This window comes from Gossypium hirsutum, chromosome D12 (assembly GCF_007990345.1).
Source record: "Gossypium hirsutum isolate 1008001.06 chromosome D12, Gossypium_hirsutum_v2.1, whole genome shotgun sequence".
Lineage (NCBI taxonomy): Eukaryota > Viridiplantae > Streptophyta > Magnoliopsida > Malvales > Malvaceae > Gossypium > Gossypium hirsutum.
In genome coordinates, this window is record NC_053448.1 from 8,167,489 (window position 1) to 8,185,576 (window position 18,088).

Here is an 18,088-nt window from a genome sequence, read left to right on the forward strand (position 1 = left end):
GACAATAATAATGCATTGAGACTAATGTGTGGTTGATTGATGACAAAGTATTGTCATCATTGACAAAAGGGATGTCAAAATTAAAACATGAATATGTGTTGGAGAACTACATACTGGACTAACCCGCTATAAGTATGTTTATTAGATTATTATGTAATAGTCACAACATTACTCCTAGTGATAACTATGTATACGATTCTCAAACTTGAGATCATCATTGTCCTAACATCGTAAGTCGTATATTTTGATACAGTCAAACGTCTACCGTAACAAGTTGTACTATAAAGACTGATATTGGATATGCCACAATCTATTTAGTGGGATATGATTGATTAAGATGGAATTTGTCCCTCCTACATAATGGAAGCAATATTTTAAACCACTTAATGGAGTGAGACTACAAATGTATGGTTATGCTCAAATAAGTTGATATGAGATATCACAATTATTTGTTTATTGTAATCTACTCAGAATATCAAGAAATATAATATTAGACTATGCAAGTGTGATTGTTCCATAACTTGTGTCCAATCTAGGTATAAATGATAAAATGATATAATACATAAAAATTTCTCACGTAAATATTATGTTGATTCATGGCTTCTTGTAACTTAGATAGCAATGATGCATTGCTAGATGCTACTCATTGTTTGTAACATCAGAAATGTTCTAATATTACTACTAACGTTACAAGAGCCTATAGGGTCACACCCTATTGTTGAAGTGAACATTATCCAAATACAATTGGTATTATATTTAGCAGTGACATAATTTAAATTAATTATTGAATTAATTTAATTTGATAGTTAAATATTGAATGAATTATGTGTACAAACTTGTACATGAATAGAGAGCACAATTAAAATTAATATATGAATTTGATTCATATAAAAGTTTAATATTACCTGAATATAGTTTACCGAAATTATTAAAAGAAATAATTATAATAATTTTGATCAAATATTAAAACATGGAAGTTAATATTCTTTTGGAAAAGATATAATGTTTTAATAACTTTCTATATGTTTCTCTAAAAGGATAATTCCGTTTTTAATATGTGATATTAAATGAAAGGAAATATGATTTTGAATGTGTGTTACGGTTTTTATAGTAGAATTGAGTATAAGGTCTGGTAGCTGTTTTTACTCTCTCTGAAAAATAGTTTAAAGAAAATTTCTTTTGATGTTTGTTCTTTTGTCATGGATTGCGCATGGGAGCACGCCACCATGACAAACTTGTGCGAATCATCGCATTTGAGGGAGGTCACTTGGCCCAATCAAACTGGCCTGTTGCTTGGAGAGACTAAAAGCCCATCTCAAGAGCCTGGTAAAAATGGGAAGTGATCTAGAAGATATAATTATGGAAACTTAGAGTTCTAATTGTATAGAGCTAGTTAAGTAAGCTTAGAGTTCTAATTGTATACAAATTTTAATTGTAGCTATTGATGTATGGTGAGGCTCAACTATAAATAGAGACCTCTTTGCTAATTGTAAGGCATTCAGTTGTTAATAAGAATTTTGAGAGTATTCCCTCAAACTTTTCTCTCAAGTGTTCTTGCTTTTGTTCATCTTTCAAGGCTCGTTCTTACTTCATTCTTCTGCTGTTCTTTGCGAAAATCTTAAGGGAATTCTATTGAATCCTTTATTGTTGTGAGTTAAGTTGACTTGGGCGTTTTTGCTGTTGAATCTTTTTTTTGCAAGTTAGGCTGACTTAGGCGTTTTAAGCAGAGAAACTGCCTAAGGCCGCACGGATCGCGTGGGAAAACTCTAAGTCCGTGACAGTTGGTATTCGAGCTAAGGTTCGAAGCCACCGTTGAAAGATGTCAAAAGAAGTTGAAGGAATGGAGACCCGTGGGAGGGCTAGGAAAGCCAGTCACTCAAGGGACATATTGTCAGCTTCAGAGGATCGCGTCGTCACTCTCGAGAGTTCCATGGGGGATATCAATGAGAGGGTTGAAGATGTCGATGATAGGCTCTATGATGGACTACAGTCCATGCAGGAGCAGCTGAAAGAGTATGTGACTGATAATATGAAACAGTTGACTGGTAGAGATGATGCCATTGAGGCTATAGTGGTGGCCTTGAAGGGAGAGATTGCGGAGCTCAAGGGTGAACTCACAATCTACAAGGTTGCCTTGAGCAATGGTGGGTTAGCGACTGCCGCACCCAAGCCCAATATTGATGTTCCCAAGCCTAAGGAGTTTAAGGGAACAAGGTCCGCAAGAGATGTGGACAACTTTTTATGGGGAATCGAGCAATACTTCTGTGCCAAAGGCATCACGGAGGATGTCACTAAGGTAACTACTACTGCGATGTATTCATCTGACGTTGCTTTGTTGTGGTGGCATCGTAGGTCCACTGATGTGAGACGTGGTGGGTCTGAAATCGAAACATGGGAGGAGTTTCGATGTGAGTTCAAAGCACAGTTTTACCCAGAGTATGCCGAGGATGAGGCTCGGGCAAAGTTACGTCAGCTTGCGCAACAAGGCATTGTGAGGGAGTATGTGCAGGAGTTTAGCGAGTTTATGCTCCAAATCTCAGATATGGGGGAGAAAGAGGCATTCTTTTCCTTTATGGACGGATTAAAACCGTGGGCGAAGCAAGAGTTGCAACGTCAAGGAGTTCAAGAACTCACCAAGGCTATGTCAGTAGCAGAATCACTTGCTGAATTTGGTGGGAGGAAAGACAATTCCAATTCTTCTAAACCCAGATTAAAGGGTAATAGTGGGGGAGATAAAGAAAGGCCCACTAGGAACGGTGATGGTAAGAAGCCTTGGGACAAGAGAAAGAGTGGGCCTATAAGGTGCTTCCACTGTGAGGGTCCACATATGATCAATGACTGCCCAAAGAAAGCCGCTCTCAAGGCTATGGAAGTAAAGGGGAGTCCGATGTGGAGGATAACAACCTTGGATCGATACTAGGGGGTGTCGAAGATAGAATGAGCCATGGTTTGATGTTTGTAGACATCATTGTGGCCGGAAGAAAATTGAATGCGCTTGTTGACACAGGCACTTCTGATTTATTCATGTCTGAGGAGGCTGCTTGTAACCTAGGCCTCAAGATAGATAATGAAGGGGGTCGGATCAAAACAGTGAACTCAGAAAGTGTTCCAATCAAGGGGGTTGCAAAGGGAGTGGATCTTCAGCTCGGCAATTGGTCAGGGAAGGTATCCATTAAGGTAATACCACTTGATGACTATGATTTTGTGGTGGGACTAAGCTTCCTTGATTAGGTTAAAGCTCTTATTGCCCCTTCAAGCAATTACATGGTGATTTCGGATGCAAAACATCAATGCATGGTGAAAGTGACAAGGAAGAGAAGCTTTGAGGGAAAAACACTATCAGCAATTCAGTTTGCTAAAGGTGTACGGAGAAATGAAGTCTCATATTTAGCCACCTTGAAGATCGAAGAGTCCGCTGAGTCTATCAGTGAGACCCCGAAAGAAGTGGGACAATTGTTGCAATCATTCCGAGATGTAATACCGGCTCAGTTGCCTAAAAGCTTGCCCCCTAAGAGGGAGGTGGACCACAAAATCGAGTTAGTGTCCAATGTGGTGCCGCCAGCAAGGGCCCCATATCGTATGTCTCCGCCAGAATTAGAAGAGTTGCGAAAACAACTGAAGGAACTTCTGGATGCCGGATCTATTAGACCATCCAAATCCCCATATAGTGCGCCAGTGTTATTCCAAAAGAAACATGATGGGTCCTTGAGAATGTGCATCGATTATCAAGCTCTAAACAAGATCACTGTGAAGAATAGGTACCCTATTCCTCTTATTGCAGATTTGTTTGATCAGCTTGGTAGTACAAGATGATTTACCAAGTTAGATTTGAGATCGGGGTATCATCAAGTTCGGATAGCCGAGGGGGACGAACCAAAAATAGCTTGTGTGACACGGTACAATTCGTATGAGTTCCTTGTGATGCCTTTCGGACTCACGAATGCTCCAGCTACATTCTGCACCCTAATGAATAAGGTACTTCAACCCTTTCTTGATCGTTTTGTGGTTGTTTACCTTGACGATATTGTGGTGTATAGCAAGTCGCTTGAAGAGCACATAGGACACTTGAGGGAAGTGTTCCAAACTTTGAGGGAAAACGAGCTGTTTGTCAAGGAGGAGAAATGCTCATTTGCCCAACAAGAGGTGTCATTCTTAGGCCACATTGTAGGAAATGGTAAGATCCGAATGGACAAGAGCAATGTTCGAGCCATTTCAGAGTGGGAGCCTCCAACCAAGGTAACAGAGCTGAGATCTTTCCTTGGGTTGGCAAATTACTATCGACGTTTTGTCAAAGGCTACTCCAGAATTGCCACTCCCTTGACAGACCTGTTGAAAAAGGGGAAGGTATGGGATTGAAATCCGGAATGTGAGAAGGCCTTTAATAAATTGAAGCAAGAAATGACGAGGGAACCTGTACTTGCATTGCCAGATTTTGCAAAGCCTTATGAAGTACGCACGGATGCATCAGATTATGCTATTGGGGGAGTACTGATGCAAGATGGGCACCCAATTGCTTTCGAGAGTCGAAAGCTTAATGAGACGGAGCGTAGATATACGGTCCAAGAGAAAGAGATGACTGTGGTAGTACACTGCTTACGCACATGGAGACACTATCTATTGGGTTCCAGGTTTATGGTCCTTACCGATAATGTTGCCAACAGTTATTTTCTAACCCAGAAAAAGTTGTCTCTCAAGCAGGCTCGTTGGCAGGTTTAACTAGCGGAGTTTGATTTTACAATGGAATATAAACCAGGAAGTGCCAACATTGTGGCTGATGCACTCATTCGCAAGATGGAATTTGTAGCAATTAGTCAACCTGAGGGTTCTTTGCTGGAACGCATTCGAGAGGGATTGTCCCATGATCCCACGGCCAAAAATTTGAGTGAGCTTGCCAAGGAGGGAAAAACGAGACGATTTTGGCTTGATGGGGAGCTATTATACACTCATGGATACTGCCTTTATGTGCCCCATTATGGGAAACTCCGTAAGAAAGTAATGAATGAGTGTCATGACTCGAAATGGGCAGGCCATCCAGGGATGCATCGCACTTTGGCCCTTTTAGAGGATCGTTATTACTGGCCTCACATGGGTACTGATGTAGAAACCTATGTGAAAACTTGTTTAGTGTGCCAACAAGACAAGGTTGAGTTAAAGGCTCCAGCCGGCTTGCTTCAACCCCTGCCAGTTCCAGAAAGGCCATGGGAGAGTTTATCCATGGACTTTATTATCGGTTTGCCTAAGTCTGACGGGTTTGCTAGTATTCTTGTTGTGGTGGACAGGTTTTCAAAGTATGCGACTTTTATTCCGGCGACCAAAGAGTGTCCTGCTGAGGAAGCAGCTCGCTTGTTCCTTAGACACGTGGTGAAATATTGGGGAGTGCCACTGTCTATTATCAGTGATCGAGATGGGCGATTTACTGGCCGGTTCTGGACAGAGTTGTTCAAGTCAATGGGCTCAGATTTGAACTTCTCCACAAGCATGCATCCACAAACCGATGGGCAAACTGAACGAGTAAATGCACTGTTGGAGACGTATCTTCGACACTATGTGAGTGCCACACAAAAGGATTGGCCAAAGTTGCTGGATGTGGCCCAATTTTCATACAACTTACAGCGAAGTGGGGCCACAAATCAAAGTCCACTTGAAATAGTGACGGGTCAACAGCCACTCACACCCAATGCTGTTGTGACCCTTTATACAGGACCAAATCCGGCAGCCTATCGATTCGCAAAAGATTGGCAAGAGAAGAATGACTTGGCTAGAGCTTGTTTACATAAGGCAAGTAAGCGTAGCAAGAAGTAGGCCGATCAGAACCGAAGGGATGTACAATTTCAAGTAGGTGACTCAGTCCTTGCTAAACTACACTTGATTTTACGATATACTGGCTTGCACAAGGGTCTTGTGTGAAGGTATGAAGGGCCGTTTAAAGTTGTGAAGAGAGTGGGCAAGGTGGCCTACAAGCTGGAGTTGCCACCAAAACTTAAAGTACACCCAGTCTTCCATGTAAGCATGCTTAAGCCGTTTCATGGGGATCAAGAGGATCCAAATCGAGGCAAGTCTGAACGAGCACCAATGGGGGTAAAGGTGTCGTACGACCGCGAAGTTGAAAACATTGAAGCAGATCGAGTAATTAGACAAAAGCACCACCGACCACGACATGAGTACTTAGTTCGATGGAAAGGACTTCCTGACAGCGAAGCAAGTTGGGAACCTGCTGAAGCATTATGGCAGTTCCAAGGAAAGATTGATCAGTTTCATCAGGAGGATGCAACGAGGGCGTCGCTAGAACAAGTGGGGGAGAATGTCATGGGTTACGCATGGGAGCATGCCACTATGACAAACTTGTGCGAATCATCGCATTTGAGGGAGGTCACTTGGCCCAATCAAACTGGCCCGTTGCTTGGAGAGACTAAAAGCCCATCTCAAGAGCCTGGTAAAAATGGGAAGTGATCTAGAAGATATAATTATGGAAACTTAGAGTTCTAATTGTATAGAGCTAGTTAAGTAAGCTTAGAGTTCTAATTGTATACAACTTTTAATTGTAGCTATTGATGTATGGTGAGGCTCAACTATAAATAGAGACCTCTTTGCTAATTGTAAGGCATTCAGTTGTTAATAAGAATTTGAGAGTATTCCCTCAAACTTTTCTCTCAAGTGTTCTTGCTTTTGTTTATCTTTCAAGGCTCGTTCTTACTTCATTCTTCTGCTGTTCTTCGCGAAAATCTTAAGGGAATTCTATTGAATCCTTTATTGTTGTGAGTTAAGTTGACTTGGGCGTTTTTGCTGTTGAATCTTTTTTTGCAAGTTAGGCTGACTTAGGCGTTTTAAGCAGAGGAACTGCCTAAGGCCACACGGATCGCGTAGGAAAACTCTAAGTCCATGACACTTTGACCGGGTGGACTACATAAAGGCTGAAACACTTTTGTTGTGGCTTGGATTAACATTGTTCAAAGGGATCCAATCAACAACATTATTCGTCACTTTTCAGTTTCAAAAAGGTATATCTTCAACCCTATTTCAATCCAACTCGTTCCTCGTACATAGATCTATGGTTGATGATCGCCGAAATAATTTTTTCGCTGCGCCACGGGGCGTATTGGCGATCCAACAGATGGAGCATTCCCTGAAGGTGGATTCTAACGCCAAAGTTGTGTGTTGAAAGAGAAGGAATTTCGCTCCAAGATAGAATAGTTGCGATAAAGGAAGAGATTTAGAAGTTACTTGCAACTATTTTATTAAGGAAGTCATATATCCAGAATGGTTGTTTCACATTATCATGACCAAAAATCCAAATGCCAAATAGATGTGTGCGACTTCACAGATCTCAACAAAGCTTGCCTTAAGGATAGTTTTCCCTTACCAACTATTGATTGGCTTGCGAATGCATTCATGGGGCACAAATATCTAAGCTAATATCTAAGCTTTGTGGATGCCTTCTTAGGGTATAACCAAATGCCCTAGGATTGTAAAGACCATGATTGTTGAGGTTTCTCTAAATTTAAAAACAAACAGTCATTATGGTTGTTGGGATTAGAAGAGATTAAAGGAAAAATATGTGAAATTTAAAAAGGTGTTAAAGTTAGTGCAGGATCATATCATCAGGACTAAATAATTGCCGTTCAAATTCTTCCATGATTCTTGTAAAAGCTAAGGGACCTCAACACTTGTGAGTATTGAGGTACCCTTACTAAAAACACATATTTTGATAAATAATCTCAAATTTTCTGTATTTTAGGAGTTAAAATTTTCTCTACAATATTCATATAAAAGCCAAACATATACGTTATAAAAGGTTAAAACAATTAAGTCTAATGTATTTTTTGGTACCTTACAATATAAAAGGTTAAAATTATGTGCCAAACAAAGAATATTAACCACTACCCTCTTAACTCAAATATTTATTGAACAGATTTTTTTTTTTACAATCACCATATTAGCGAGGGGATGATAATTCCATAATTTCATTGAAAGGTAATAAAAATCTTCTCCAAAAAAGTATAGGCGAATTTCATAATTTTTATGATTTCATACTTGTGAAAATGGGAGAACCCGAAACCAAATTGTGATGTGACCAAAAGAATGAAAATTATGGATACACTACTCTGATTTGTAATTATCGCATTATTCGGTGCCTGTTTTAAGCGCATCTCTTCCTTGCAACATTCCATTACCTTTTGTGTTTTTTTCCATAATTACATAGACCATTTTGTCCTTCATCTTCCCAATTAGATCCCGTTTAACTGGTCTGCAATCCTTTTTCTTTGATCCGCAAAGAGAATCAGTTACACTTCAAATTATCGAAAGGAACTTTTCTTTTTGCTTTTATTTTAGTTATGTTGGGGGCAGGATTGGAATTCAGGAGAGGTCGTGGAGAAGATCGGTTTTACAATCCACCCAAGGCGAGAAGAGAGAACCAGAATCAGCAAAACGATCAACCGTGGAGGGATCAAGCCGATGTTTCACCGAGTCTATCAAAGGATAAATCCAAGTCTGACAAAGGGATTGCTTCAACTGACCATCCCAAAGCGGTTCCCATCCCCGCTACCGAACCCATTGTTTCTCCTTTGAGTAATATGGAAAGGTTTTTGGAATCGGTCATGCCTTCCGTCCCTGCCCTCTATCTCTCTAAGGTTTATTCTATCTCAAATATGATACTATTTTTGTATTTCTTTTGTTCAAATTAGTTTTCCTTATACATTTTCTTTTCTTTTTGAAGTAAAAACAGGAATTTTTTATGTTGACGCTGTTTATCAAGTAGTGAAACTAGAGAATGACCTTGAAAACGTGTGAATAATAAAATTTTGGTGCAACTTTTAGGAGATAAAAGAGTTTCTCTCTGTAAAACTGTGACTGATTTTTGAAAATGGTGTGTGGCAGACGACGATGAGAGGGTGGCGGACGTGTGACATTGAGTTTGAGCCATATTTCGTGTTAGGTGATTTATGGGAGTCGTTCAAAGAGTGGAGTGCATATGGAGTAGGTGTCCCACTAATTTTGAATGACTGTGATTCTGTTGTTCAGTACTATGTACCTTATTTATCCGGTATTCAAATATACTCCGATTCCAGGAAAATGTCTTCCAAGTCAAGGTAAATTATGCATTGCTACCATTGAAGTTTATTCTGAGTACACTTTTAAACTTGTGGGATATTAGTATGTCTATTTAGTTCTATTTAATTTGTTTATTTTATGATTTTCATTCTTTTTGGTTAAGACTATGGGATATCTTATTATTAATTTAGTTTAGGACATTATTCTTAATGTGGATTTTGATTAAGTCCCTTGATTTTTCATTGGCTCTTTATGGTTGAATGATTTCTGTATTCCATGTTGAGGGCTTATTGCTTGCTTTGAACAGAAATAACACTTTTCCAATCTATTCAGTTAAAGCATGATGCTCTTCTTGGAATGTAATTAACTGCAACCCAAAACTCTGAAATTTTGGTTCTTACACTCACATTATCTCAGGTTTCCTCTGCTGCATTACCTGGATTTAGTTGTTCTTTTGGCTTCAACCTTCTTTTCCTTCTGTTAAGGATGATGCGAATATGTCATGATGAGTAAAAATAAGTTCTTCGCTTTGAGTCCTATCTCTTCCTTTCTGTTGCAAAATCCTTTTTGTTGTGTCCCAGTTCCTATTTAATGCAAAAAGGCCATGTGCAATGTGAGTATCTGTTCTATGGTGACAATTTTGAAGCAAATCTGTTACTGTATCTTAAATAAAACTTACACACTCCAGTATTGTTTGTGGGAATATCAACATAATGATTTGTTTTCTGTTCAGAAATTATCAAAAAAAATGTTGCATAGAGAGTTGAAATGGTATACTTGGTACCCAGCTCATGACACCTATTTTTTCTTTATTTCCCTCTCGTCTCATTTGGGGTCCAAGCAAATGAGTTTGCTGTCAATTTACCCCTACCCTGCCTCCCCACACACAGAACCAACCTATTTCTTTTTTCTGGCTTAGTTGTTTGTTAGCAGTTGTTCTTGTTCGATTCTTGCATCAAATTTAAAATGTTACAATATATTTCATGTTATGTTCTATAATTATTGATTCACTTTATGATAGGCAACCAGGAGAGGATAGTGATAGTGACTTTAGGGACTCAAGCAGTGATGGTAGTAGTGATTGTGAACCTGAAAGAGGACCAAATGTTTTGAGAGAAAAAAGAAATCACATGGCAAGTGAGATGTCTCTTAGGATGGAGAGATTGTTCATGGGAGACCAGCAGATGCTTCAAGAAGACTTCTCTAGTGATGAGGGTGAATCTGTTAACTCTCGGAGTTGTTTAATTTTTGAGTATTTTGAACAAGACACTCCTTATAGCCGGGAACCCTTAGCCAACAAGGTTAGTGTGCATTTCTCTCTTCTACAGCAGGAGGCTTTTTGATATCTGGATCAATGCTTCTCACTTTTGGCCAGCTCCTAAACTTAATCTCTGGTAGCAGATTGCAGATCTGGCCTTCCAATTCCCTGAACTGAGGACACTAACAAGCTGTGATTTGTTGTCTTCCAGCTGGATTTCTGTGGCATGGTATTATTATTATTATTATTTTGACACCACATTTATTTTGAAACTTGTTTTTGCATATTTGATATTTTTTGTTTTGAAAATTTTGTAGGTATCCAATTTACAGAATACCTACTGGGCCTACATTAAAAGATCTAGATGCTTGCTTTCTGACTTATCATTATCTTCATACACCCATAGTAGGTAATATTAAAAATCTCTGTTTAGAATACTTTTTTCCCAATGTGTGTGAAGTCGGAAAATGATGTTTTTTTTTTGTTTTTCTAATAAAGGAAAACGATGCTAGGCTTTCTTGTTGAGTGATCTTTTCTGGCTTTTACTTGTAATTGTTAATCTATTTCATCTCTAACAAGCTTTGTGAACTGCTGTTTCATATGGTGTCGAGAGTTGCTCATAATGTGCCTAACTACTTGTAAAATTTGATGGTAGTTCTAAGCGTTTTAAGAGCCTTTTTTTCCCCTCTTCTTCACATTTCCTCAAAAGTTAACTGCTTAATGAAAATTTTGCTTTGTTTGAACTCAGTTGTAATTTTCGTTCATTTCTTAACACTTTGTAGATAGAGATGTCTTTATAGCAAATATTTTGCCACTGAATATTTACTAAAATACTGATTGCATAAGCTGCTGTTTTATAGACTTACCATTAATCAGAAATGGTTTGTGCATGAGTAAGTTTCTGTAGCATCCATGTATTGACAAAGAAATCTTTATATGGTTTCTTTTTATGTAACTCGTCATATTTCAGGTGGACAGGCACCGGCTATGACATGTTCCAATGACATGGATGGTCTTCCAAAGATGATGTTGCCTGTTTTTGGTCTTGCTTGGTACAAGTTCAAGGCTTCGTTGTGGACACCCAATGGAACAAGTGGTTGTCACTTGGCAAACCACCTCTTTCAGGCTGCTGACAGTTGGTTGAGACTTCTTGAGGTCAATCATCCCGATTTCACATTTTTCTGCCGCAGGTGATACTCAAGATTTCCCTGTAATGGTAGTACGCCTATAAATACCAGAGGGGAAGTGCAATCATTACTCTATCAAACATCACCTACAAATTATAATACCTCTGTTTGGGAGGTCAAATTCAAAAGTGCAATCCGGGGTTATTGTCATTTGTAATCATTTGTAAAAGAACTGGGGAAAAATGTATGGCTCAGAATACTTGAGGATGAAAGTGGAGCAAAGGGTTTGCAATAAGGCTTTAGAGGAAGTGAATGGAGAAAGCTTCTACAATAGAAGCTGATGGAGAGCTGAGCATGAGCCGAGTGTGAAGGTGGTTTGGCCTTGCTTTGTGGATATGTTAGTTTCATCTGTCCTTAGTTTTGTTTTCATTGTTTTTATTTGAAACTATGGATGAGTTAAGAAAAGCAGGGCTCCTTTTTCTCCGGTGTCCTGATGATCAAAATGTTTTACTTGACGACATTAAAAGGGGATTTTGGTATGTTGGTTGTTTGAGCTATCCATCCCTCGTGTGTTTGTAATGCTAATTTTGACTAGTAATTTATAATCTCTGAGAAAGGGTGTTTTAAGAGAATGAATACTAATGAAGATGAGTTGTTAATTGGGGTTCTATGCTTTGAATAATTTCAGTTGTATTAGGTTTTGTTTCACTATGAACGGCAATGCAAATGTGTGGTGTAAGGCGATTGAGGTGATGGTTTTAAAAGAAAGTTGAGACTATGCTGCTGCTGGTCAATCTTTACCATTGCCAGGGTCGTTTTATTATTCAAATATTGAGTGATCAGAGGCAGGAAGGAATTCAGGACTGGTTTCGTGAGATTAAAAACAATTGTAGTAGATGAGATACATAGTTGGATCCAAACACAAGATGATTATTAGGGTTATTAAATTAAAAACTGTATATGACTTTTAAATTATTTTATTAATTTTATTAATAAAAATACTATCATAATAGTTGTCTTTTATTGTTAATCTGAAAAACAAATTAGCAATATATATAATTTATAATAATATAAGTACGACTTTGGACAAACTTTTGAACTAATGAGTAGTCTTTATTGTTAATTATATTATTAAATTAATGTCACAATAATAATTTATGAGTATTATTATGTAATAATAATAAAAGTAATATTATATTAATGTGGAATTAATTAATTACTTAAAAAATAACATGATATATTATTAATTGTATAAATTAAAAATAATAATAATCCAAGTTTTTTTAAATTTAAAAATATAATTTTCATATAAAAATATGATTTTATTTTAAATATGGTAATAATCGATAATGTTAAAAAATATATTTTTTTATAATTAACTAGCCTCTAATGTCACATGCATTGCATGCAATTTTACGCGTTTAATATTTACTTAATATTTTAAATATTATATTTTTAATTGTAACAATTAAAATAAAATAAAATTTTCAATTCAAATATTATAATAAAAATTTTCAACTCATAATTAAAACATTTTTAACATATTCAACATACACTTCATGTAATTATTGTAAAGTAATATTATTCAAAACAATAACTGATTAGTCTAATTAACTTTAATATATTAAGTAACTCATAATTCAGATGCATCGAATTCTATTCAAACAATAACTTTATTATACATCAATAAAATTAACACAACCTTTTTTACATAAAAATTATTTAACTAATTATTGCAATTTAAATTATAATTAGCCCAATTTTTCTGTATATTTTATACTTAGAGTTCTATTTAAGTAATAACTCTAACTTAAAATTAGCACAACATGTTTTTAACTAATAATTATTTTTAAATGTATAATTATCGCAACTTCTATTTTACTTCAACTTTTTATTTTGAAATGCGAATTAAGTAATATGATGGAAATCAAGGGTATTCTCGCTAGTTCAAAAATTTATTTAAACTCGTGCTTGTATATATATTATACAACATTATAGAGTAAAATTAAATATGTGATTAACATTTTATATATATATAAAGATAATATCAATATATGGGTACTCTAATCTAAAATGTATAAATTTATTTATTCATTCATTCTAAATTTCTAGTTAACACTCAAAGAAAATAAATATATTTTATAATTAAATTAATAATATTATTTTATAAATACTAATTGTATCTAATCAAATTAGTTCGATTCAACATAAATCCTGACTTGGTAAATAGTATGAACCATATCTATTTGAGAAATTAATATAAAGAAAACCAATCAATTAAGAATTAGTATTTCATATTATCTATTTTCTCATGCTTTAAATCTATAAAATCAATAATATAATATAATATAATATAAAAATAATTATAATTATAATTATTGTTAGAACTTTGAGACAACCTTGAAGAGGAATGAGAGGAGTTTGAACTTGAGTGTATACTCATCCTTATCCTTTTATATTTTGAAATCTTTGAAGCTTTTGGGGAGTTTACTTATGAAGTATTTATGAGATAATTATTATAGATAATTAAAAAGATGTTTTCATATTTTAAATTAGTGTTTCAAGTCTACCAAAATACCGTTGGATAACCACTTAAAGAGGCCTATAAATAGACAACAATACTTGTGAGTAATTTTTGAGTGTCTTGTTCAGTAATTGTTTTGTTATTGTAGCTTAGTATTTTTGACACTCTTGTTAAGTTTTATTGGAGAGAATTATTTGATTGTAAGTGAGGTTTTTTTTAGAGAGTGATTTGTAACAATTTGGGTTCAATATTAGGGCTACAAATATTTGTTTGTGTAAGAGTCCAATAGTTGATCCTGACGAATTGTGGAATAAAATCATTCATTGAGTGAGGCTCAGCATAATAGGATTGGTGAATCTGAACTGTGTTAACAAATATCATGTATTAATTTTCTCTTTACTTTTGCCTTTTGTTTTATTTTGTCTTTAATCTATTCTATTTGATTTTGTTCCAACCTCTGTTCTAAGAGATATTAGAACGAAATTGTTTTTCAACTGCAAACCAAGTTATTTGTTCCAACAGTATATCAATTTTTTAGAAAGAAATTGTTTCACCTCATGGAGCATACCCCTGTCATTTGTTGCAAACCTTTCGGTATATGAATTGATCCATGATATTCTCAACAAAACCAAACGAAGGGATAACTTCATGGAATTTTAAATACCACTGTCGGGAGGTTTGTTTCAATCTATATATAGACTTCTTTAGCTTGCACGACAAGTTTTTTTTGGAAAAATCCCGGTTTTAAAATGGTTTTCTTGCTAAGCGAAAAATTAAAATTGTGAAAACCGACTCAATTTGTGATATTTATAGCAATAAACCTTAACCGAATATGTACTTGTGTTTTTGGCTTAACGAACGTTCTTTGTTCCCTGATTTCAACCACATGATCTTCTCCGCTATTCTCATACCACGACCTACTTCAAGTGTGGGCTTGAATCAATTGAATTGAAACATAGAACTACAAAAAGTTTTTCTCCTTTTGGGGTGAAAACGAAAATACTTTCTTCTTAATAGAAATTGGTAGAATTGTTATTTTGGAAAAATATATGTAATAATTGATCATAAATTCTATCTATTTTTCGCCAGAATAACAATCTCTCAAAGTTGTTTTAATAGCTCTATCGGTGCTATTTATTTATAGGAAGAGAAGGTAAAACCCTTGTTCAGTTGTAATGAGTTTTTTCAAATAGAAAAATAACATGCTACTTAGAATAGGACTAGGGTGGACAACACACCCTAGTATTCCTATTAGGATTGCCACCCCCTTCATGTCCATGAGGGATTTTTTGGCCTCTCTCACATTAGGTCCAATTATGAGTACTTTTTGGGCCTTTTTGACCTAGTACTTTGTAATGTGATCCAACCCGATTCAAATTTTCTATTTCTCAAAATAAAATTTAATATTTATATATAAAACAACTTTATCATCCCTATTTTATCCCTAGCAAAATTTTGATGATTTTACCTCTGGTAAAATTTCGAGAAAATATGTTCAATATTTAACAACTCAACATGTTCACTATGACCGGATTGTTTATTTTTATTTTTGGGCTTCAAAACAGTCTAAAAACATAAACTAATTCTTCCCATCATTTTTTAAGTAATCTATATAGGATTGCAAATGGATAATTTCCATTTCCATTTCCATTTCCATTTTCATTTTTGGAAACTTACATTCATTTTCAAATGATTCTATTTCTTCGTTTCGGAGAAAACCATAATCATTATTGAATGTTTCTCATTTCTCTTTTCCTATTCATTCCGTTCCTTTCTATTCAAATACGCAATTCATTTCTAGTTCCAACGAGCTAGCAGAGGGATCGATTGAACATATGTAGTTGAAGCTCAAATGATTTATAATTAAGTTCCAGCTTTTCGCCTATTAATTATAAACTCATTTAGTCATGAAGTTGTTCCACTATAGTATTGTGATTGAGCTCTCCCCAACAACATACCATTACGAAAGCAACTATTCAGTACTCGTCCAATGACCTTGTCATAAGTGTGTTACCCTCATAGGATATCATTGATCTCTTTGGGATAATTCCAAATATGATCCTATTTTATCTCATGGTAACCATTACATATTCGTTCATGAAAAGTCAATCACTATCAAATAGTGTTCAAGTCATCTCTCACAAAGACAGACGACCTATGACCACATTTACTTTTCATCAACCATGTAATGCCAATAAAAGTGTATCATTTACCTATGTTTTGGGCTATGAATTTCACTGTTGTGAATGACGCTACATACTCCAGAAGTTGTACATCCAATGCATCAGTTTTCAGTTCCTTATCTATTTGAACTCAAGCTTTTACTTACATCAAAGTGTACAAGTCACGTATACATAGTTTGTCATTCACTCAGGATTTAGGTATGTCACACTATGAATGTCACAAGTGAATAAATTCATAAACAGATTCAGGATCTATTCTACTTGAGTCCTATCCGATGTACAATCAATCCAGTCAGTCACATCTATGTCTCTATCTTCTGGGAGTTATCCGCTCTGATACTCAAGACAATGCATCTCCCTAATCTCTGATGCTCAAGACAATGCATCTCCCCAATTTGACTTGATAGATAATATATTAGACTTTTAATCGGTTTGCTCATTTCTGATTAGACTAAGGACATGTTTAGGTTCGTCTACTAATACAAATCGCCTTTCCATACTATAACCCGACCACGTAATACCGCTTAGTATTAGTTAAACACTTTTAAATTTTATTAAATAACTACCCACATCCACTTAAAAAACTATCTTTCTTATTTTTAAGTTTTAATTTATTTTTTTCCAAATTATAATTCTTTTAAAATAAAAATAATCATAAATTTTCCATTTTTTCTTAAAAAAAAACTACATTTCCATTTTTAAGTTTAAATTTATTTGTATTTTAAAATATAATTGCTTTTTAAAAGAAATTATTATTTTCAACCCTAGAATAGGTTTGATAAATTCCGGTTTAATATATTGCCACCCAAAGTTTATTCAGAAGCAAATAAGGTTACAAGAATTTTTGGGTATAATAAAAGGGCAATTATTTGATATATTTTTAATCACTCTAGAATTTAAAAACTATATATCAAATATTTTTAATAATTTTTAATTTTTTAAAAATATTTTTGAATTTTTAAAAATTTAAAAATTAATTAATTGTTTACATGTATGCCACGTCAACAAAGTTAACAAATGTTAACTTCTCTATCTATTTTAAAATGATTTGACAAACAACGCAAGTTTAAATACTAAAAAATATGAAAAATTAAATTGAAGGTTAAAATGACTTTTTAAAATAGAGTTTTAGGGAAAAATAAGTGATTACCTATTATTAATCATATTTCACATATCTTATAATTATTCTTGTGTTCTTTTTCTACTTACTACAAGGAGTTGACTTATCGAGTTGCATATATATATATATATATATATGAAGATAAAAGCTTAACCTCTAGTGTTGTCATTATAGTTGATCAGAGTTCATTGTCAACGTAATTTGACGGTGGTAAGACTAAACGTTTTTATTAGCGATTGATCATAGTTGTGCATATTTAATAGTTTTTTTTTTTGGTATTGCTAATATTGCAGTCTTTGTTGTCCATATCTCTCTTTCACTGGACTCCTCATGATGAACACAACATACAACTATTAGAATGATGAGATTTCTATTATAGTTTTTTTTTATTTGGTGTCTTTTCCTATTTATACTTAATTTTTTTTTGTTTAGTGGGTTGTGTTGTCATTCTAGCTTGTTACGCCAACTAACTTATATGTTGTAATGTGGTTTTGACTATTAGTGGCATTTGTATTTCTCTCTAAAAAAGAGATGTCAACAATAATAACTATTTAAATCATGAATTAAACCCTCTGTTATATTTTTTTTCAAATCAATGTTCAAATCAAGTAAAAGAATTTTAAATTAGTCGAATTGATGAATTTTATTTTATCAATGATTATATTTAAGAGTTTACTTAAAAAAAATTAAGATATCACAAAATTTAAAGAGTTTACTTACAATAATTAATTTGATAAAACCTATATATATAAACACAAATTTAGAAGAAAAACATTAAATCGATGATAATACCATTTCATGTTTATTATATGACTAAATTAGTTG

General features: G+C 34.8%; 1 protein-coding gene across 1 annotated transcript; it reads left to right on the top strand.

Moving 5' to 3' along the window:
- The first annotated feature begins 7,962 nt into the window (after positions 1–7,962).
- On the top strand, positions 7,963–12,095 carry LOC107945259 (uncharacterized). Its single transcript, XM_016879203.2, has 6 exons — positions 7,963–8,630; positions 8,878–9,089; positions 10,073–10,352; positions 10,453–10,538; positions 10,627–10,718; positions 11,280–12,095. Exons 1-6 carry the CDS (start codon positions 8,334–8,336, stop codon positions 11,501–11,503), a joined length of 1,191 nt encoding a protein of 396 aa, XP_016734692.1. The 5' UTR covers positions 7,963–8,333; the 3' UTR covers positions 11,504–12,095.
- Positions 12,096–18,088: the final 5,993 nt, after the last annotated feature.